The following is a 23,268-nucleotide window of genomic DNA, read 5'->3' on the forward strand; positions in this document are numbered from 1 at the left end:
AGCATCCCTGGAAAATCCCTAGTTTCATTTGTTGCAAGGATCCTCTGAGTGTCTTCGACAGTGGGTGATCTCAAGTAAAAGTCCACAAGCACTGCTATGACGGCCATGCAGAACCGGTACAAACAATCAAGGGCGGTGGACTCCGCCATCCGAAGATAGTCATCTGCACCATCACCGGGAGCTCCATACGCCAGCATCCTCATAGCCACTGTGCACTTCTGCAGTGAGGAAAATCCAACCAAGCCAGTGCAATCCGCCGTGCATCTGAAGTAGGGGTCAAAGTCTCGGATGGCATACACAATTTGCAGAAATAGCTTTCTGCTCATCCTGAAACGACGCCTGAAAACAGTCTCACCGTGCAATGGATTATCGGCAAAGTAGTTGGCGTACAACATGCAGTAGCCCTCCATTCGTTGTCTCGGCTTGCACTTCCGGCGACTTGGTGGCGACCCACCACGTCGACAAGTTGCCACCCCGGCGTACATGCTTGATAAGCAACCGAGGATCATCATGTGCTCCTCGTCTTGGGCGGCGGCTGCCATCTCTTCTCGCATAAGCTCGACGAACATCTGCTCCTCCTCTTCGTCCGAGTCCATGGCCGGCGAGGCAAATGGTCGAACACCTGACGGGTGTGGTCGAGGCAAGCCGAGCCGTGACCGACGAGGAGTAGGCCGTCATCGGAAAAGAGGCAGACGGAGGAGCAGCCAGGTAGGCCGTCGTCGAAAGACGGCGGAATATAGGCAGGTGGGGAAGGAGGGACAGCGGAATCTGGGCAACAAGCCGGCGGGGTGGTGCCGGCGGCGAGAGAGATACGAGGGGTGGGGGAGATTTTGAGCGAGGTGGCGGTGGGGTTCGTGTGTCGAGTCGCCGATAGATCGGGCCCTTCTCCGCTTTTCACTCGTCCGGACTCCCCGATAGCTCCCCGGGGGACCGGGGATGGCGTGGGCTCGCCGGATGGATTTAGGCCCAAATTCGGACGAAAACGAGAAACCGGGGGCGCAACTGGGCCGATTTTCGCCGTCCGGATGAGAAAAACGTCGCTCGGGGGCCTCGTCGGGGAGACGAGTGGGGATGCTCTTAGTCCCAGAAGAGCCTTCCCACTTGTTTAAATGGAGGGATTTCTCTAATTCTCTCACCGAGTTCAGTAGCGTGGACTTGCAAGAGCATCTCCATCGGCGGTCCCTAAATAGACGCCGGCAGAGGCGCCGGCACTGCTGTATGGGCGTCGGCATTAGCATCCTCTATTTGAAGACTCTGCTCCCACACCGGCGCTTCAAACCGGCGGCTCCGATATATTTAGGAAATCAAATTCAAATGTTGAAAACGATATTCATACGAAGTTCAAATGAAATTTGTACAAATTTAACGCGAATTTAAACTAAAAAACTAAAATAACATCTAGCGGTGTTGGGAGTCGAAGGCGCTGAAGTCCAGGTCGTCGCCGCTGGGCCAACCGAAGAACCAGTTGTCGACGTCGTCGGCCTCCTCCTCGTCGGCCTTCTCCTCCTTTAGCGTCGGCAGCTTCGATGGTCCGACGAGGTTGACGTAGTTGGCACCGTGATCCCTGGCGGACCACGCCGCCGCGGTTCGATTGCGATATGTTGGTAGTCTTCGTCAACGAAGCGGCCGACAATGTACTGTAGGGCGGGGAACTCCTCCTCGTCGACGTCGCCACGGAGGGCCGCGTGCGCCTCGGCCTCCTTCTCCCACCATTTCTTCTTCGTCGGCGAAAGTGGTGGCGAGGCGTCCTCCTCCTTGATGCGGGAGCGGCGGCCCGACCCCGTCATCCGACGAACCGGAGCAGAGGACGCGCCTCGCATCGTCGTGGATGACGACGCCTCCGGAAGGAGGCGCGAGCGCGGCAGAGCGCGTGCGCGCGACGGCAGTCGATGATCCGGTGCGCGAGCTTCCGGAAGCCGCGGTCCTTTCCGACGCCCTCTGCAGGGTCGGTGTTGGCGCCATGCCCACCTCCTGCGGGAAGTAGACCGGCTCCCATTGCCCACGGACGCGCGGACGGAAGCCGTACTGGCGGAGCGTGTCGTCGACGTCGCGCCCGTACCACCAGGCACGACGGTCGACGGTGTTGAAGCGGCCGCTCGAGCGGTTGGTCGTCCGTGCGAGCTTGACGACGCGCTCGTCTTCAAAACACCATGCCCAGTCCGGGCTGTAGAGAGCGTTCTCCGGCAGGCTCCTCTCCTCCGGCGTCATCTGGTTCCGCCGTTCCCTAGCAAGGGCCCGCGTCTGTGCTCCTGGCGGTGGCAGCGGCGGCACGGCGAAGCCGTCGTTGGAGACGTGCCAGCCATGCGGCAACTTGAACTGTACTGGCACGGAGATGCGGTGCCAGTACAGTACGTCGGCCTCATCGAGGCTAAGCTGCGTCGAGCGGAGCACGCCGCCACCGCTGCCGCCGGCCTGGTGGTTGTGCGCCATCGTCGGCGGGGTGCGTGGGAGGTTTGCGCGGTAGTTGGGCAGCGGCGGGTAGGGTTGGACGGCGGGGAAAAGCGAGAAGTGGGCGCCAGTGGGGTTTTAGGGGAGGCGGCGGACGCGCATTGAAGGCGCGTGGGTAAGGTAGGTGGACGCCGCGTGGCCAGTCGCCGCCCTCGCCGTTTGGGTTTCCGCGCGGGAGGCCATTAACGCCGATGACCAACCTCCCCGCGTCGTTTCCGATGCGAACCGCCGCGTTCTCTCGCTGACAAGGCGCCCCCACCCGTGAAACCCGTCATTCCGCGAGGCGCCGGCGCGTCCGATTCGCGCCCTTGGCGAAGGGGCCGGCATGGGGTTGCCGGCGATTTTATTAGGCTCAAAAAATCATCGCCGTCGTTTAGGGCGCACCGGTGCGGGCTCATTTTCACTCCCGGCCCCCAAAACACTATTGGGGCCGCTGTCGGGGCCGCCGGTGGAGATGCTCTAACTCCAGTCTAATTGGATATTAGTGGGTGTAAAGAGGTTGCAATGCGCGCAATTTGGCTGTTGCTGGGTTCAGATCGTGTGGACTCGCAAACCTGATTACTACCGTGCCTAGATGCGTGTTGAGAGACAGTTAAATTTGCAACTTTTTTTTGCTATTTATTTGCGTGGCCGGAAAAAACAAACTTGAGGGAGTCGACGAAAATGGTACTCGCGGGTGGGCGCTCTTGATCTCGTTGGTTACCGAGGAAGAACACGGAGAGAGGACGAAACATCTTATGGTCAAACTATGGTCAAGTATTCAGGGTTTTTCAAGTTGCATCCTCTCACAACTGATTAGATACGGACAAATACTACAGGAAATATTTTAAATTTGTGAAGGCGTACATATTAAACATGTGATTGTCTTTTATGCAATATGACTTTTTGCCGAAACAATAGGTTGGTAGTTTCAAAAAATGTCCTTTTCTTTCTTACTGGCAGCTGTGGATATTGTACGATGGTATGTGTTGTTCATTTCAGATTTGTAACTTTGAGAAGTATGGTTGTGCCCACTCTGTGATTATGTGAATCGAGTAAATGCAGCACCAAGAAGAACATAATACCGAGCCTCTTTAGGGGAATTTGCCCTCTATGACGTTTTGATCACCTTGATGCACATAGTCGATAGATTTTTCATTTCTTTTCTGCACCAATGTACATGTATATTTTCAAAAGGAGTGTTAAATTGGAGCAATGGAGGTGCTAGGTAAGTGTAGAAGCTCGACCAAACTTCACTCTTTACTCTTCATACACACAAAACCTTCAGTCGGGATTATCTCAGCCGTCAACAACAGCAAAAAAAAAAAGTGCTATACAGCGATAAGTTATGGTTCATGACATGAAAATGTCTGCCAAAACCTACATAACATTTTCCTTCTTGTCTCTGGGCATGGCAACTCCATTTGAACAATGCCTCGTATGGAAGGACCCAAATGGATATAAATGTACAAGTATACTCCCCAGACGAGCAGCTCGCCTTTGAGCTTTCACCTAATATAATCCAATTCGGTTGCTGTAAAACTTACCTTGCCTGACCAACACTATCTGGGATCCCATTTCTTTGGAACCACTCTGGCATATGAAATGTATCATACAGCGCCGGTCTAACATCCTTTTGAAGAGAGAGATGCTTGAGAAGCGGAAAGATCACTCCCATGAGCTAAAATTTTGGGAACATAAGTGGTTCAATAACGTTGGAAATTTTTAAGTTTAGAACCAAAGAATAATCTTATATCTACTGTACCATTTTACCTGGTTATCCACGGGTTGTCTTGCTGAAAACGTAAGGCACGGTATCCCATTCAGTGGCTGTAGTAGGAAACTATATGGATTGTTATCAACAAGTACAATTTTACGGAAATCTGTGGACAAACAAGAAAGATCCTTTACATGGTCTCTGTATTCCCTGAAATTGAGAACATGCCAGAATTATAAAACTGAACCAGCTCAACTAATGAGGCAGAAAGGTTTAATTTCATATATATATATATAAACATGAACAGAATGATCAACCACATATACAAGCTGATGGGAGCATCTGTACAATAACCGGCTTACCATAAACTGGAAATAAATAAGATAACATCAGACAAAGGTAACCATAAACAAAAGTTAACATAGTGGCCATGTCGGGAAACAGTTCAGTGTGAATGTGCACCTGTAAAACTGGTTTCAATTGATTATGAGAACAAAAAAAATGTTCCAACAGATTCAGAAAAAAAAATGGTTTTGGTTGATTAAAAAGAAGACATGGTTTCTATCTTGGATATGCACATACTTGTATTGTACCTCAAATTTGCATGCCGTAATAATAAAATGGATTGGGGGTAGTAGTTGGCACTAAATCAAATAAAAACTCCGTACAAAAATTTCATGAGCATAAATGACTACCACCAAGTGGTGCAAAAGCACTTAGGTATGTAAGTTTTTACTTGAAAAAGGCCTCCAACTAAAGTCAGCCAGGTTCAAATTTCACTACTTCAGCAAGCAAGACAACTGTCGCTATAATACTATTGAAGTCAGGAGCACAACAGTCCATTATCTATGCCTTACAGGCATGCTAATAACAACTTACGTATTAACAGTTGACGGTCTGTAGAGACGGTGGCAGAACCTGTTGTGAGCATCTATCCTATCAACCAAGGGCTTTGCATATCCTGGGGAAACCACACATCAGTTATATGCAGTGAAATCATCTGGGCTCTTGATGGAGAGCAATATGAATATTCTGCAGCACAAACCTTCCAAACCAGCTGTGAAGAGTATAAGATCGGCGAATTCACTAGTCTGCTGCAAGAACTCATGCAGACCAGGACGCTCAAATACAGTTACACGGTTCATCCTCTGTCTGCCTTGGGCATCCTTTACGGCAACAAATACAGATTTTCATAAGTACCTCCCCAGAAAGTGAGAAGTAAACTAAAACAATAAGATGGATCTGGTAGGAAAAGGCACAAAGATGGCCTCATGCTTGCCTTCTCAGATGACACACACTCCATGTCAAAGCAATGCAACCCTGCTTCGATCGCCTGGGTGCGCACGGTAGCAGGAAGGCTCGATGACTCGTATGCACAGACTAATGTCTCATCCAAGTCCAGCACTACCTGAAGATGCACCCCAAAAATACTTCACGGATTATGCAGGTAGCAAGGAAGCTTAACTAAAACAACAAGTTAAGCAGATATTTAGGGCCTCTTTGGATTGCAGGATTTGAACTCATGTTGAGATAGCTATGGTCTATGGAATGGAGAGCATAGGAATGGATTCAATCCTATGATCCAAAGGCAGTCCATAGGAATACGTTGGAATCCTCCAAAATTCCTTTGAAATTCCTTCAACCCAAAAGGGGCCTTTAAAGCCTACCATTCTGCTTAAGCTGGAAACCGTGCCAATTTGTTAATCGTGCCTGATAAATCATACCACCATTTCACCCCAAAATTAACCTGCTGAACACTCATGCCTGCACACAACAATCAAGTTCTAGAACCACACCTAATTCAGATGCAGTTAACAACTAGCCCAAACCACACAGGTGATCTCTATCATACGCAAACTCCTATCCCAGAGGCCAGAGCCCAAGGGCGCGGCAACACATGGGTCCGTACCGTGAGTCGCCCAGAAGGCGGAGACAGGGGCGGCAGAGAACGCAACTCGTCAGCACGGGGGGCCTCGGTTGGGAGCCGCGCGAAGGCCACCGCGGGGGCCGCGGAGAGGAGGGGGTGGCGGAGGCCGAGGAACTTGAGGAGCTTCGAGCAGGAGGAGGGCGCGCCGCGGATGACCCGGAGAAGGACCTGCAGGAGGAGCCCGAGCCAGCCCACCACCGCCAGCCACGCCGCCTGCCCCCGGTGCTGTAGCGGCGGCGCTGGCGTGTAGACCTCCGCCGCCGCCATGGAGACGGGGTTACCAGACGAGGCGGTCCGGCGGAGGCGGAGGCGGAGACCAGGCGGGAGAGGCGGGCTGGAGGAAGCAAGGCGCGGCAGTCGTTGGTCGTGGTTCGTGGAGGCGGCTTTCTGAATTTTGTGACAGCCCAGGTAACAGCTAATCGAGCTCGCCTGGCGACCAGCAGAAAATAGGATTTCCCAGTCGGTTCTTCTTGGGGAAAATTCTCGTTGTGTTAAAACTTAAAAGGGAAGGTTTAGTTTTCCTAAAATTGCTAATTTTAATACTCCCTTTTAAGTTTTGCTAATTCTCAATTGGCTCTAAAATTGCTTGCATCGTTGCACGCGTCATCCATAAATTGTAATATGGGTTGCAAGTTGTAACTGAATTTTTTTTTGTGTTGCATATAGACTATAGAGGGGCAATCAAAATTTTACAATTTGCAAATGGGTTGCAAGCAAGAAAAATATCCTTTGGCTATTATATTGCTTCGTGGTTCATCTTAATCGTCATCAGCTCGCAACTAAGATCTAATAAATTCAGCCAATTAATCGACTTGAAATCAGTCGCTCTCTTTTTTGTATTGGAGGACGGCAGTGTGCAGTTACTTCTCCTCAAAAACAGTTTGCCTTTGTTGAATTGATGTGCCCGATTTGTTGTACACCAGCCGAAAAGCCACGAAAATAAAGTTTTGTAACCAAATGATCAAATAGAAAGAGCAGGTAGACAATTAATTGTCATAGCGTACCATGTTAATATACCAAATTCTTTAAAAAAAACTAGTTAAACAATTTTGGTTGAGCAGCTTCCGGTACGACAAAAGCATCACCGTTTGTATAGATGCAATTATTATCCATACCAAGGTCACCTAATCTCTTAAAGTATTCTGTCCTTTTCTGTTGGATGTATTTGATGAACAAAATTATCTCATTCGAATCTTTTATTGTATAGAGGTTATGTCACTCCGATCGTGCAAGGAACAATCGGCATCACGTGGACCATTTCTCCTTGAAAGTTATTGCATGGAAAAAGACACGTAACCAAGCCAAGCCACAACATGGTTACATGTGCCTTATCTAGATGGGCAACCGTGATGGAGCTTCATGTCCTTCGGCATTACTTTGATCAATGACCCAATCAGGACATGTGTTATCAACACGAGAGGATGACAAAAAAGGAACACCAAGTATAACGTCGACATGTACATGCAACACGCAAATCCAGCACCACACGTACATACTCACAACGTGCATTTTAGAGGTCGGAGTTTTAAGATTGATGGAGCCGCCATTGTTACCCCATTGTCGAGAAGATTGGCTTTCCGTGAGAGAATAGCCTGTTTTAATGAGGCATAGAGTTAAATCCAAGAAATCTGGATCCTTCCAGACCCTTTCTCGTTCAACAAAAATAAAAACAGTAAAAAGAGGGGATACCTTTCTTCCTAGCTATCGTGACCACGTGTTGGCTCTCAAATTTTTTTTTGCCTGACTAAACATAACTTCATTTTAAATCGCGTGGAGACTAGCCATCGCTAGTGCTTTATCCATCTTGAATTCGAACATTAACTCTATCTCTCGTTTGGTTAAACAAACTTGGTCATTAATTTCTCTTGAAAAAATGGAAGAACAACCTACACGCGTACATATATGCACACTTATATAGCACCTACTAAACAAAAGTCTTTCCTCTCTAAGAAAAACCCTAGCCACCCCATGAAGCTCATCCTCCTTGGCGCGACTCTGTTATCTATTTCACCTCCGTTGATAGGTCTCGGGTGCCAGGAGACATCATGGATATTTTTGGTCACGAAGGATGTTTGTACCGTTCGTATGGGTGGTGGAGGCGACAACACGGTGGAATAAGGACCTCCGGACATGTCTTTGTCCCGGTAGTGTTGATTCATGTGTCACTGTAGGGCGCATGATGGTTTGTGTACTCGTATTTGATTTGTTGGTTCTGGGAGGAAGTCATCAACCATGGTGTTTCGTGGTGGCACTACTGGTCATGTCAATATGTTTCTGCAACGATGACGATAAGGGAGTGGGTCTCCATGTCCGACATTCGCCATCTTCTCATAGATGTCGTGCTAACAGCTTGTGCAAATTAGAGAAGGCGAGGAATTCCCCCTTAAATGTGTTTGTAAGTTTATGTTTTTGTCAAGGCTGTTCTTGTAAAAAAATCGGATTTAACACAGGAGGGCCACAAAAATATACTTCTTTTATGGACATAGTTATAAACATTAAAAAGTATCTAGATACATTTGAATTTAAACATATTTGCGACATCCTTTTATAAACAGAGCTAATAACATTTACTACTAAAACCTTTTTTTATTGTCCTTAAACATAGTGCAGCACAACACGTAAATATACTGAACAAGCGAGGTGTCATTAGTGATCAGGCAATCTTCACGTAAACGCATCACATCACAATCAAGCATTGGCCACGTTGCGGGCAACCACAACGCGAGAGCAACGTCCCCATCATCCATACCACCATCAACGACGTGCGCAAAAGGGCACGAATAAATAAATAAAGAAGAATAAAAAAAAAAAGGAGGGGCACGAGGAGCCAGCGCAGCGCGGCGCGGAGACCGTTGCCCATTTCGCCCTCCCAATCAAACGAACGAACTTCTCTTCCCCTTCTTCTTCTCCCTGCCGGATCTTCCCAGATCGACCGGGGTTCCGGTGCCCTGGGAGGGAAGCATGGCGAGGACCCTCGACGGCTGCTACTCCGCCAAAGACGTGTCCTACAGGTTCGCCAACTTCCCTCCCTGCTGCCACTCTTCCCGCTGCCTAATTCGGTCAGGAACCGATTGTAGCCCTAGGATCGAGAATCTGGTTTGATCGTTTCCTTGGAGCAGGACTTGGTTGGAGCCGCCGTAACTTCTTGCTGTGTCTGTCAATAGCTTGGCTACTGCCCACCAGGACTGATTTATCTGAGGTCATCGTCCCCGGTCAGTTTAATTTTAGAATACTGTTGCAGTTTTGCTGGGTTCAGATAGTAGGGGCTGACTGGATGTTGAGCCGCTTGGTTCTAGACTTCTAGTTAGTTCTGGGTGCTAGATAGGGACTCGGAAGCAGATTGGTCGGTGCGGAGCAAGTGAAGTGAATCACCATTGGCCTTTTCCTGCAAGCGGCCATGATCTGCCAGAAATACTAGTAACTCTAAAAGAGGCACCGAACGCAACACTTTTTCAGTGCAAGCTAACATTAATTGTCTGCTTGGGCCTCTGTCCTGATCAAGTGAACTGAACTGACTCATCATTTGCTCTCTGTTTCTTGCAAGTGACCGTGATCAGAAATACTAGTAACTTGAAAAGAGGAATTGGGTACAACATTTTGAGTTCAGGCTAACATTGCGTGCTGATAGTGGATACCTGAATAGACATAAATAAAAACTATGGGACATAACTTAAACTTGTGAATGAAGTACTGTAAATAGACAGACAGAGTTGTTTCTGTGAATGACATTCTTTTGGAAATGGTAGGATGGTAGTTTCAGATTAAGAAAGAGACTGTGATTTTGAAGGACTTGCGACAGTTGCCGAGTTCCTGAACTGTTCTGTACCTTTTCTTTCCATTGCTGAAATGCAATAGCAGTGCTTCTGCTCCAGTTCCTAAAAAAAAGTCTCAGATTTGTATTTGTTTATGTCCAGTTTGGTGATGTATGATATTTGTTTCCTACCTGCAGCTGTGGATACTGTGGCTATGAATTGAACTTGAGCTCCTCGACGCGGAACACAGCCAACATTGGTTCAAAGTACGGGAAGCAGATCAGGAAAGGTGTTATCTCTTTCTTTGTGATTGATGAGAGCCGGTTCACGCAAACCGATGAGGTGAGCTGCACCTCGAGATGTTCTGGGGGTTTCTTCAGAAACAGGACTCGATTGGTCTGCCGCAAGTGCGGTGGTCATATCGGGGATGCTTATGAGGATGAGGACTCCACCTTCGATGGTAGCTTAGATGGCACACATACCAGCTCCGATGGCAGCAGCTTGTCTATTCGGAAGAAATATGTTATCAAGATTAATGCACTGCAGCCCTCGTCCGATGACTCAGGTGTTCCCTCCACCCTATGACAACAATCTGAACTGCTGCGCTGTTGTTCTGCGAAACGGGTATATGCAGCATCAAAATTCAAGAACCTCATACTGCTCAGAGCTTCTGAGGGAAATTTGCCATCTATATGCTGCTTCAGTCATCTCCCTGCCCATAGTTAATAGTGATTTTTCATTTCTTTTCTGCACAGGTATACATGTATGTTTTTAACAGGAGTGATAAATTTTGGTTGTGTGAATATTATAAAATGGGAGGGTCTTTTTTGTTGTGTACTTCAGTGCATGTGTATATCTTACGACCTGATTGTTTGAACCATGCTTGTGATACTGAATCGTCTAGATGTATCAAGTGTTCAGGTTCATGATGGCCGTTCCTGAAGTTGTTCATGTGCGAGGGAAATCAGCAATCTCTACTGCTTGAGTCATCTTTCTGCCCATACTTGATAGTGATCTTTCATCTACACTCTTGCACAGGCGTACGTGTATTTTTAGCAGGAGTGCAAAATATTGATTGCCTAAATATCACAAAATGAAGCACTTGTGTGCATCTTGCCTTCAGAGTGTTTGCACCATGTATGCGATACTGAGTCTTCTTGTATCAAGATTTCGGTTTCATGATAGCCCTTCCTTAAGTTGCTCATGTGCAAGGGCCAAATTTGTAGGCATCAAAAGAAGACTGTTGAAATGCTGTGATCTGTCTACTGGATTTTGTCTATCAAAATGGTAAAGGTTATCTTCAGTTCTCTAAGGGCGGACATGATTTGCATAGGAGTATACTTTAAATCCAGACAAGAATGATGATCCGCTGTGAATATCAATCTGACTTGGTATACTTGTTGCTTTGCCGGTCTGACGGAATGATTGTTTTGTAATCTGTACCATGTCTTCTGAAAAAATATTAGTCCATGTTTACCTGTTTTGGATTTCTAAAATAATTAATAAGAAATATGAAAACTGCATATATCTGAATAATCTTTTCACAGTATTCTGCAACTGTTTTGGATATCTAAAATGTGATTCATACTTTCATAGTGTTCTGTAGCTGTTTTGGTTATCTAAAATACAATTCACAAATCATAAGAAATATTATTACTTCGTTTGGATATCTAAACTTTCTTTGAAAATGGAGGTTGAACCCCTGACCTGTGCATCAAAATGATGCACATCTAAACTAGATGCAATATTTTGCTCCTACCTTTTTTCATTGCTGAATTTAGGATTCTATGGTTCTCAAGTCATTTCTGTCTATATGTTTTTCACTTTTCTGGTGACACCTCCCAAATGGAAAATTGTCCGTATGGAGAGAAATGCCAACTTCAAATGCAGACTTTCTAGGCTCTAGGTCTTGAATTTCTCAGGATTTGGTGAATTATATTGTGTCACTGTAACCTACTGAGCATTATATGAAAATGAAGAAAAAAAACTGCTGACAAGACAACTAATTAGAACTGAATGGTGAAGTTGTTGCTGCTACTGCCAAGAGGCAAGATGTAACGTGCATTGTGAATTCGGAAGTATGGTCCGAGCAGAAATAGAGTAAATTGTTTTCCTGCTTGATGATTTGGTCATTATCATGAGATTCTTCCACGTTACACGCTAGACTGTGATTTAGTTCGTCTGGAGCAATCTACAGTTCGTTCTCTCAAATTCAGATCGCAACCTCAACCGTTGCGAATTTTGTACTACATAATGAACAACAATCACGCCAAGCAGACCAAATAGGAAAACAAAAACAGGACAGAATTTGCATACAATTTGGCTGACAGTTCCAAATTAACATTCGAATCTCAACCGCCAGCTCTGACACTGTTTGACATCAGATAATTAGCTTCCTCGTGATTCAAAATTAACTGTTTGTCACTTAAGATCTCCTAGTGCAGAGTATTAGTATGAGATAAGAAAGCGAACAATTAGCCCACTACTGCCAACTACTGTGAAATCTGAAGAAAGAAATAGTGATGTGGAAGTGTGAAGCAGTAAAGATTGCTGAATCGGCAGAAACTCTTGACAGCTGACATTACACACCCAAGATGATTTAGCATGTGTGTGATTCATTCACGTTACAAAGATACTAGGCTGCAAATTTGTTCGTCCTGGACTTCTGGTCAAATATGGTTCGTCTCTGAAATGCAGGCATATACCGCACAGATGATTTTGCACCTCTACCGAAGAAACGGCAATCATCACAAACACATATGCAGCAGAACACGAGCGACAGGATAACAGTATTTGCACAGAAACAAGCCTGAATTCGACATTCAAGTGCAAACAACTTTGTTTCAGAATTTGACGATACAATTCGATCTACTACTAAGGAAACAGGGGACTAAACAGGCTGGGATGTATGCATTCCATCTAAGCTTTCTTGACCGCAAGCACGGGCGGAGAAAACACATCGGAATCTGCGGCAGGCGGCGGCGGACGAAGACGAGGGGGATCTAGCCGCCGAAGCCGTAGAGGGTGCGTCCCTGGCGCTTGAGGGCGTAGACGACGTCCATGGCCGTGACGGTCTTGCGGCGGGCGTGCTCGGTGTAGGTGACGGCGTCGCGGATGACGTTCTCGAGGAAGATCTTGAGGACGCCGCGGGTCTCCTCGTAGATGAGCCCGGAGATGCGCTTGACGCCGCCACGGCGGGCGAGGCGGCGGATGGCCGGCTTGGTGATGCCCTGGATGTTGTCGCGGAGCACCTTGCGGTGGCGCTTGGCGCCGCCCTTGCCGAGCCCCTTGCCTCCCTTGCCGCGGCCCGACATGGCTGACCTTGACTGGAACTGCTGCGAGCGGACTGAACTCGAGGAGCGGTGGTGGTTTGGAGCTGTGTGATTTGGGGAAGGGGAGGATGGGGATTATAAGGAGGCGAGAGGTGGGAGGAGGGCGGTGGCTACCGTTCGATGCGTGAGGAATGGACGGCTGGAATGGCGATCCGGGGGGAGATGCCGCGGATCGGTGACGTGGCGGGAGACTCTGCGTGGTAGATTGGCGGGATGGGTCTGCGAATTCGTTTCAGGAGGCGCGAGCTCGAAGTTTTGGCATGCGGGCGCGGGCCTTTTTGGCGCTTTGCCTTTCATTCTCTTTTTTGCGACTTCAGTTTCGAACCCGTACTTTACCGAAATTTTAATTCGGCTCCAGGTGGATATGCTCCCTCTAAAAAAACATATTTTGAATTGACAAAAAAAATTGATAAAACTTTTTACATATACATCTTCATAATATACGTGTGTTCTTCAAGTTTTGCGAAAAAGCGATAGTATTTGTGATCCATGTAAAAAACTGAAAAAATTATCTCGTGAAAAACATTAATTTTAGCACCAAATTTCGTCTTTTTTATATACGCTATACGATAAGTCTATTTTCCATGAAACGATTTTATGGGCGTGTAGCACGTGAACATGTACGTGTAAATTTTTGTTCCAAATTTTAACATTTTAAATATGTCTAAGATGCATTTTAAAATAAAGGGAGCATATACACCGATAAACCAAAACACCACTCCCGTACTTAACTCTGTTTTTAGAACACGGGTGTAAGGACATATTCTATGGCTTACCTAGTTCAAACATTAAAAATGTTTTATTTTTGTTTGTTTGGTTCGGGCCAGGATAAAAATCAACCGTCCCACCCATAGTTTTAAAAACCGGACCAGATCAGAGGTTCAATCAGAAAAACCGGAACCGGAGCCTCCACCGGTCCATTAAGCGTTGCATACCGTCCACGCAAGCGAGCAGGAAATAACCAGCCGAACCACGGTCAGACAACACGGGTTTACTCATTAAACCGAACATTGGTTCGATCGATTCAAGTGGCTATGTGTTGGCAAAATTACGCAGAGGACGATGACAACCAACGGCGGTGCCACCAGGGAATCGAGCCTGGTCGGTCGACCCGACTGGCCAAAACCTGTGGTCAATACCCTAGGGCCCATGTCGACGTATCTTTGTTTCAATTTTGATGTCTACTCGCGTAATATATTGCTCACTTGTTTTTTGTGCTGCTCACTCTTTATACAACACTCAACAAACAAATGTTCCTGAAATTTTTGATCTAGCAAATGTCGTCTCTGAACCTGGAATGTGAAGACCAATTGATGAATGTAGTATCCTAAAATTAGAGATAAAATAAGATGGGTATATTTATCGAGAGGCACTAGTCATAAAACATAATTTGGTCTGGATTGACTCAATGACTTGATGATTTGCTATGTTAAAAAAGAGATATTGCAAAAACTGATGGCAAGAAGATTATGATGTGTTTTCGTTCCTACAAGAAACGTTGAGGTCATCTACATCTACAATTTCGTCTTCTTGGCATATATACAACTTGATCGTATGTTACTAGTTGTCTAGTTTCCAGGTCGTTCTTATGTATTTTCATGTTTTTTTGCTACTTGTATTTTCTGAATCATGAAAACTGAATTTTTAGGGTTATTTGTTGTATAGACTTCTTTTTTTCTACCTCAGAAAATTAGGCGTTATATGTTCGATCTCCTCATCTCAATTGCTGGCTCCACCGACAACCACCAGCTGCTCCATATTGGCTTCATGCCTATATGTGGGACGATCATTACCCTATGAGCTAGCGGGTAAATTTTTCATCTTTACGTATGTCTTTTTTCGATAAAGAGAATATATTAATATCAAAAGATATCAATTACATCCGGTTTCTGCAACAACGCAATACCCTAATGGCAGTATGGATGCACACAGCCAAAAAAGAGAAAAAAAACTAAAAAAAAAAAAGTCCCGCCACAGTATCTCAGATCTAACAACAGCAATACATATATCCACCACCAAGACAACACCTGAAATACAGACTTTCCAAAAGTGACGCCTCCAAAAAGGGAATAGTGCACCAGTGCCGTCGCCGCCCGATCAAAAATCTTAGATTTTCACCCTGAAGATAGTCCCGCTCTCAAAACAATACCTCCAACAAGGTCATTGCCAAACACAACTAGTTAAGGCCAGTCCTTGGGTTTTCACCCTGAAAGGTAGGACTCTGAACTTCACCTGTGTTGTCGCCCCCACTTTCATACCACTGTTTCGAATCCCCGGAACAACAAGCAAGTTCCTCAACATCGCGAAGACTTAGAACTTCTTTAGCTAATCTCCCAATCCCACCTTCATGATATTCTCTGCTGCTGACTTCACCATGGATCAAAAGTCTCTTGATGTCAACACAGAACAGAGTTTCACGTCGCTCCCTCCAGAACCAAACGGTCGGAATAAAAGCATGGGTGCGCGCGACCAAATACCACCCGAACCTATGAACTCCAGGCAAAAGATGCACTGTTCCATTCGCTATCGGAGCCTTCCGAAACTCATCACTTCGGCTAGATGAAGAAAGATCGGCATCCGGAACGTTTTCATCTTCGCGAAATAAGAACCTTAGGACCACCACCATGAAAGCCGGAACGGATGGCCCCCAGACCGCCGCCATGACTGGGAACCACGATCCATCTTCCTCCTCCAACCCGGCCGGTGGAGGCCGGCAGCCGTCGGGATAGCGGCTACGCACGCCCACGACACAGAGACGGCCGGCTGCTGCCCGCCAGGATAGCCTGACCGAGCCTCATTGTCGTCACCTCGCGACCATGTACCTTGTTGATACGTCCAAAACGTATCTACTTTCACGAACACTTTTGATGTTGTTTGCCCTCTACCTTGTGTGTTTTGAATACAACTAACACGGACTAACGATGTTTTTAGCAGAATTGCTCTGGTATCTCGTTTTTGTGCAGAAATCCAACTTTCGGAAAAATTCCGAAAAATATAGAAAAACTCATATTTCACCTGAAGACTTCCGGAGCCAGAAGACGAGACGGAGGGGGCCACGAGGGGCCCACACCTACCCTTGGCGTGGGCTAGGCCTTGGTCGCGCCAAGCGGAGGTCTGGTCGCCTCGACCATCCCTCGACCTCTCCTTCGCACTATATAAGCCTCCTGATCTGAAAATCGAGGGGGTTTCGACGTTTTTCCAGAAAGAGTTCCGCTACTCCGCCGCCACCAGAAACCCCAATCCGGGACCAGAAACTTCGTTCTGGCACCCTGCCGGGACGGGGATTTGGAGGAGATCATCGCCATCACCGATGCATCTCCATCAACCATCCATGATTCCCCCATCCATGTGTGAGTAATTTCCCGCTGTAGGCTGTAGGGGATGGTAGGGATTGGATGAGTTTGGTCATGTAATAGCTATAAGATTGTTATGGGCATAGTGCCTAGTATTCGTTGTTAGTATTTTTGACATTGTTGCAACTTGTTGTGCTTAATGCTTGTCACTTTGGGTCCGAGTGTCATGATCTCATATCTGAATATTTTATTGATTCATGATGATAATTATTATTTTTTATCATATCTGCAAGTTATATACACATATTGTTGTCCGGAACCCGAGGCACCAAGGTGACGATGATTGGGATATCCGGAGAGGATGGCTATGATGTGAGGATCATGTGTGTTCACGGAGTGCTCCGGTGCTCCGCGCAAAAGGGAGTCCATGGGCGCGCTACCACCGCCCCTGCCTTTGGCAGCCGGGCGCGGCCGCCACCACCGACCCCGACAGCGGCAGCGGCCGGAAAGAGGAAGATCAGCTGCCTTTTTCTAGGGTTTCGGTCGTCGCCCGGAGCCGCCTCGCGCGAGACGACCCGGGGCGAAGATCGGGTGGGGAGGGAGGAGACGGAGAGGGAAGGGACGGTGGTGGAGGGTGGAGGGACGGCGGCGCAGGGAGGGGTCGGGTGGGGAGGGAGGCGGCGGGGAGGGGTCTCGCGCGATCCTGGTTTGTCTTCTCCTTCGGCAAAATTCTTTACGCATGTCCTTATGTTATAGCGCTGGTGACAACTCATGCACAATACGCTAGCAACAACGATGCAATGCACCAGAGTCTGGGAGTTAAGTGATGATGGCTGTACTCTGTATAATCGTATTTTGTTGTCACTGAGATGTGCAAATGGATTCATCCGACACAGATCAAGGTATTGAAAGTCGGAAATTGGCAGTTTCAGTCTTGTCATTGCCATTTGAGGCTATTTACAAGTTATTATATGAATTGTTACTCTTGCAGATTCTAAGTCTAGACACTATCATATATTGCACAGTCTAGACACTATCATATATTGCACATATATATATTTATCGTTTTATAGATTAAAAAACCAACTGTCCAACCAGTAAAAACCTGAACCGGTAGCCTCACCGGTGAAAGTGCATGGAGCCCCCATGTGTGGTTTTGGTAATTAATGACAATCCCTATGGACTAATGTTTGCATTGAGTTATATTTGTAGGAGTTGTCCATAGGCAATTCTTGAACCATATGTTGGCTTCAAGGTTGCAATAAGAAGAATTTGATGAAGGATATCAAGTGTCAAGTATGTCTTGAAGATGAAGATGAAGTGAGCCCTCAAGTTACTTCAAGACATCAACATGTTTGTATTAGGTTGCAATAAGAAGAAATTGATGAAGGATATCAAGTGTCAAGTATGTCTTGAAGATGAAGATGAAGTGAGCCCTCAAGTTACTTCAAGACATCAACATGATGAAGAATGAAGAAATGAAGTGCAAGTTCAAGATGAGCCAACTCGAAGAGTTCATAAGCTTGAAGCTTGCCATGGAGAAATGAAGTGCAAGTTCAAGATGAGCCATCTCGAAGAGGTCCTTTGCTTGAGTCTTGCCATCCATATGGTGATCATGGATATGTGAAGATGCGCCGAAGAAGAAGCTCTCCCATGGTGGATTATGGGGGAGCAATCCACATGGTGGTCATGGTTATGTGAAGATGCGCCGAAGAAGAAGCTCTCTCATGGTGGATTATGGGGGAGCAATCCACAAGACTTCGTCAAGCAAACACAAGCAAGAAAGGCGTTCCATCTTGTTTAGGTCAAGATCGTCGTCATCGAGCTCAAGTGAAATGCGCAAGTATAAGGTTTGCTCTTGATAGGGTTTCTTTCTCACCGGTCTCATAGTGTAGTTGGAGACCGGTTTATAGTTTAGTTGCCGTACTATCAAGAGGGCTCTCGAGTGAGTAACTCGATCGTATCGTTCGGAGAGAGCTCAAACCTTTGCATCCTTGCATCATCTTTCTTGGTTGTTATTTGGACCTTATCCATGTGATGTTTTAGAGCTTGTGTTTATTCTCATAACAAGCTCTAGTTCATCGAAAACGGATTTCGCATAGATCATTTGTTGCGTTTTCGAGTTTGGTTCATCATCTTTCTTGGTTTTATTTGGATCTTATCCATGTTATGTTTTAGAGCTTGTTCTTATTCTCATTGAAGGAGATATGCCCTAGAGGCAATAATAAAGTGGTTATTATTTATATCTTTATGTTTATGATAAATGTTTATATATCATGCTAGAATTGTATTAACCGAAACATTAGTACATGTGTGATATGTAGACAAACAAGAAGTCCCTAGTATGCCTCTTAAACTAGCTTGTTGATTAATAGATGATTAGTTTCATAATCATGAACATTGGATGTTATTAATAACAAGGTTATGTCATTGTGTGAATGATATAATGGACACACCCAATTAAGCGTAGCATAAGATCTCGTCATTAAGTTATTTGCTATAAGCTTTCGATACATAGTTACCTAGTCCTTATGACCATGAGATCATGTAAATCACTTATACCGGAAAGGTACTTTGATTACACCAAACACCACTGCGTAAATGGGTGGCTATAAAGGTGGGATTAAGTATCCGGAAAGTATGAGTTGAGGCATATGGATCAACAGTGGGATTTGTCCATCCCGATGACGGATAGATATACTCTGGGCCCTCTCGGTGTTATGTCGTCTTATGTCTTGGAAGCATTTGAATGAGTTCATAAGTGACCACATACCACGGTTCGTGTAAAGAGTACTTGTCGGGGAGACGAGGTTGAACAAGGTATAGAGTGATACCGAAGATCAAACCTCGGACAAGTAAAATATCGCGAGACAAAGGGAATTGGTAATATATGTGTATGGTTCATTCGATCACTAAAGTCATCGTTGAATATGTGGGAGCCATTATGGATCTCCAGATCCCGCTATTGGTTATTGGTCGGAGTGAGTACTCAACCATGTCCGCATAGTTCTCGAACCGTAGGGTGACACACTTAAAGTTGGATGTTGAAATGGTAGCACTTGAATTATGGAATGGAGTTCGAATATTTGTTCGGAGTCCCGGATGAGATCCCGGACATCACGAGGAGTTCTTAATGGTCCTGGAGAATAAGATTCATATATAGGATGTCATTTTATGTGAAATAAAATGTCGCGGAAGGTTCTATGGAAGGTTCTAGAAGGTTCTAGAAAAGTCCGGAAGAAACCACCAAGGAAGGTGGAGTCCACAAGGGACTCCACCTCCATGGCCGGCCAGCCCTTGATGGGGTGGAGTCCCAAGTGGACTCCACCATAGGGGGCCGACCACCCCCACATGGGAGGTGGGAATCCCACCTTTGGGTGGGAGTCCTAGTTGGGCTAGGTTTCCCCCTCCTATGGAAGGTTTTGGTTTCGGGTCTTATTCGAAGACTTGGACACCAACACTTGGGATCCACCTATATAATGAGGGGCCAAGGAGGGGGCCGGCCACCCCAAGACCACAAGTTGGCCGCCCCCATAGAGTGGCCGGCCACCCTCCCAAACCCTAGCCAAGCTCCTCTCCTCCATATTGCCCGCATAGCTTAGCGAAGCTCCGCCGGACTTCTACACCGCCACCGACACCACGCCGTCGTGTTGTCGGATTCAAGAGGAGCTACTACTTCCGCGGCCCGCTGGATCGGGGAGGTGGACGTCGTCTTCAACAACAACCCTACGGGTGACCGAGCACGGAGGTGCTGCCCGTTCGTGGCGCCGGAACCGATCGTGATCAAGCTCTTCTACGCGCTGTTGCAAGCGGCAAGTGATCGTCTACCGCAGCAACAAGAGCCTCATCTTGTAGGCTTTGGAATCTCTTCAAGGGTGAGACTCGATACCCCTCGTTGCTACCGTCTTCTAGATTGCATCTTGGCTTGGATTGCGTGTTCGCCGTAGGAAAATTTTTGTTTTCTATGCAACGTTATCCTACAAGTGGTATCGAGCCGTGTCTATGCATAGATGGTTGCACGAGTAGAACACAATGGTTTGTGGGCGTTGATGCTCTTGTTATCTTTAGTTTGAGTACTTTGCATCTTTATGGCATAGTGGGATGAAGCGGCTCGGACTAACTTTACATGACCGCGTTCATGAGACTTGTTCCTCGTTCGACATGCAACTTGTATTGCATAAGAGGCTTTGCGGGTGTCTCCGTCTCTCCTACTATAGTAAAGATTCAATTTACTCTTCTATTGAAAACATTAGTATCAACGTTGTGGTTCATGTTCGTAGGTAGATTAGATCTCTCTCAAAACCCTAAACCACGTAAAATATGCAAACCAAATTAGAGACGTCTAACTTGTTTTTGCAGGGTTTGGTGATGTGATATGGCCATAATGTGATGATGAATATGTATGAGATGATCATTATTGTATTGTGGCAACCGGCAGGAGCCTTATGGTTGTCTTTAAATTTCATGTTGAGTAGTATTTCAAAGTAGTTGTAATAGTTGCTACATGGAGGACAATCATGAAGACGGCGCCATTGACCTTGACGCTACGCCGACGATGATGGAGATCATGCCCGAAGATGATGGAGATCATATCCGTGCTTTGGAGATGAAGATCAAAGGCGCAAGAACAAAAGGGCCATATCATATCACATATGAACCGCATGTGATGTTAATCCTTTTTATGCATCTTATTTTGCTTAGATCGCGACGGTAGCATTATAAGATGATCCCTCACTAAAATCTCAAGATAATAAAGTGTTCATCCTTAGTAGCACCGTTGCCAAGTCTTGTCGTTTGAAGCACCTCGTGATGATCGGGTGTGATAGATTCAATAAGTACATATAACGGGTGCAAGACAGTTTTGCACATGCGGATACTAAGGTGGCCTTGATGAGCCTAGCATGTCTGAGACTTGGTCTCGGAACACGTGATACCGAAAGGTAGAGCATGAATCATATGGTTGATATGATGAACACTTTGAGTGTTCGCCATTGAAATCACACCTTTTCTCGTGATGATCGGGTTTAGGTGCGGTGGATTTGGTTCGTGTGATCACTAAGACAATGCGAGGGATATTGTTTTGAGTGGGAGTTCACTTAGGTTTTTAATTATGTTGAATTAAAATTTGAACTCAATTTGTCATAAACTTAGTCTAAACTATTGCAAATATATGTTGTAGAGATGGCGTCCCCAATCAATTTTAATCAGTTCCTAGAGAAAGAGAAACTTAAGAGCAACGGTAGCAACTTCACCGACTGGTTCCGTCATGTGAGGATCTTCCTCTGCGCGGAAATCTGCAATTTGTGCTTGATGCACCGCTAGGTGACCCTCCCGCAGAAGATGAATCCGATGAAGTAAAAGCTGTTTACGCGACTCGGAAAACTCGGTACTCTCAAGTTCTGTGCCATCCCGTGCCCTGAATCCGATCTTCAAAAACGTTTTGAGCACCATGATCCTCATGAGTTGATGAATGAGCTGAAAGCTATATTCGAGACTCATGCGGCAGTGGAATGCTATGAAGCATCGAAACATTTCTTCACGTATGATGGAAGAAGGCAGCTCCGTTAGTGAGCACATGCTCGCCATGACCGGGCATGCGAAGAAACTCTGACTTGGGAATAGTGATTCCTAACAGATCGGGATTAATCGTGTCCTTCAATCACCGCCACCAAGTTACAAGAACTTTGTGATGAACTACAATATGCGAGAACATGAACAAGGAGTTACCTGAACTTTTTGGCATGCTAAAAGCTGCTGAGATTGAGATCAAGAAAGAGCACCAAGTGTTGATGGTCAACAAGACCACCAGTTTCAAGAAACAGGGCAAGTCTAAGGGAAAATTCAAGAAGGGTGGCAAGAAAGCTGCCACGCCTCCTATGAAACCTAAGAACGGCCCTAAGCCTGATGCCGAGTGCTATATCGCAAGGAGAAGGGACACCGGAAAGCGTAATTGCTCCAAGTATCTGGCTGATCTCAAGAGCGGCCTTGTCAAGAAGAAGAAAGAAGGTATATTTGATATACATGTTATAGATGTTCATTTCACTGGTTCTCGTTCTAGTACCTGGGTATTTGATCTTGGTTCGGTTGCTCATATTTGTAACTCAAACAGGAACTAAAGAATAAACGACAACTGCTGAAAGATGAAGTGATGATGCGCGTTGGAAACGGATCCAAGGTCAATGTGATCGCAGTCAAGACACTTCCTCTACATCTACCTTCGGGATTAGTTTTAAGCCTAAATAATTGCTATTATGTACTGCGTTGAGCATGAACATTATATCCGGATCTTGTTTAATGCAAGACGGTTATTCATTCAAGTCCGAGAATAATGGTTGTTCTATTTTTATGAATAATATCTTTTATGGTCGAGCACCACAAAAGAATGGCTTATTTCTATTAGATCTCGATAGTAGTGATACGCATATACATAACATTGATGCTAAGCGAATTAAACTTAATGATAATTCTACTTATATGTGGCACTATCGTCTTGGTCATATTGGAGTGAAACGCATGGAGAAACTCCATATCGATGGATTACTTGAATCACTTGACTTTGAGTCACTTGATAGATGCGAAGCATGTCTAATGGGTAAAATGACAAAGACTCCATTTTCTGGTATGATGGAGCGAGCCATCGACTTATTGGAAATCATACATACAGATGTATGTGGACCAATGAGCGTAGCATCGCGCGGTGGTTATCGTTATGTTCTAACCTTCACAGATGATCTGAGTAGATATGGGTATATCTATTTCATGAAACATAAATCCGAAACTTTCGAGAAGTTTAAGGAATTTCAAAGTGAAGTAGAAAATC

At 45.9% G+C, this 23,268-nt stretch overlaps 3 protein-coding genes across 3 annotated transcripts; 1 reads left to right on the forward strand and 2 right to left on the reverse strand.

The window, feature by feature from the left end:
• Positions 1-3,656: 3,656 nt before the first annotated feature.
• On the reverse strand, positions 3,657-6,490 carry LOC127320653 (uncharacterized). Its single transcript, XM_051349834.2, has 6 exons — positions 6,054-6,490; positions 5,424-5,552; positions 5,190-5,310; positions 5,024-5,105; positions 4,201-4,354; positions 3,657-4,108 (listed from the first exon to the last, which is right to left on the reverse strand). The coding sequence occupies exons 1-6, from the start codon at positions 6,336-6,338 to the stop codon at positions 3,971-3,973; spliced, it is 909 nt and encodes a 302-aa protein (XP_051205794.1). The 5' UTR covers positions 6,339-6,490; the 3' UTR covers positions 3,657-3,970.
• Positions 6,491-8,881: 2,391 nt separating this feature from the next.
• LOC127320669 (uncharacterized protein At4g08330, chloroplastic) lies at positions 8,882-10,749 on the forward strand. The gene is made up of 2 exons (XM_051349835.2): positions 8,882-9,082; positions 10,021-10,749. The coding sequence occupies exons 1-2, from the start codon at positions 9,033-9,035 to the stop codon at positions 10,406-10,408; spliced, it is 438 nt and encodes a 145-aa protein (XP_051205795.1). The 5' UTR covers positions 8,882-9,032; the 3' UTR covers positions 10,409-10,749.
• Positions 10,750-12,637: 1,888 nt separating this feature from the next.
• Positions 12,638-13,200, reverse strand: LOC127320685 (histone H4). The gene has a single exon (XM_051349836.1). It carries the CDS (start codon positions 13,135-13,137, stop codon positions 12,826-12,828), a length of 312 nt encoding a protein of 103 aa, XP_051205796.1. The 5' UTR covers positions 13,138-13,200; the 3' UTR covers positions 12,638-12,825.
• Positions 13,201-23,268: the final 10,068 nt, after the last annotated feature.

The sequence above is a fragment of the Lolium perenne genome, chromosome 1, assembly GCF_019359855.2.
Source record: "Lolium perenne isolate Kyuss_39 chromosome 1, Kyuss_2.0, whole genome shotgun sequence".
In the NCBI taxonomy this organism is placed as follows: Eukaryota; Viridiplantae; Streptophyta; class Magnoliopsida; order Poales; family Poaceae; genus Lolium; species Lolium perenne.

Excerpts from the sequence above, each read along its gene's own strand:
- LOC127320653 (XM_051349834.2), bottom strand. The coding sequence starts at position 6,338 with ATGGCGGCGGCGGAGGTCTACACGCCAGCGCCGCCGCTACAGCACCGG. Across the intron at positions 5,553-6,053 it reads CGCCTTCTGGGCGACTCACG|GTAGTGCTGGACTTGGATGA; the intron begins GTACGGACCCAT and ends GTGCATCTTCAG. Across the intron at positions 4,355-5,023 it reads AGACCGTCAACTGTTAATAC|GGAATACAGAGACCATGTAA; the intron begins GTAAGTTGTTAT and ends TCTCAATTTCAG.
- LOC127320685 (XM_051349836.1), bottom strand. The coding sequence starts at position 13,137 with ATGTCGGGCCGCGGCAAGGGAGGCAAGGGGCTCGGCAAGGGCGGCGCC.
- LOC127320669 (XM_051349835.2), top strand. The coding sequence starts at position 9,033 with ATGGCGAGGACCCTCGACGGCTGCTACTCCGCCAAAGACGTGTCCTAC. Across the intron at positions 9,083-10,020 it reads GCCAAAGACGTGTCCTACAG|CTGTGGATACTGTGGCTATG; the intron begins GTTCGCCAACTT and ends TCCTACCTGCAG.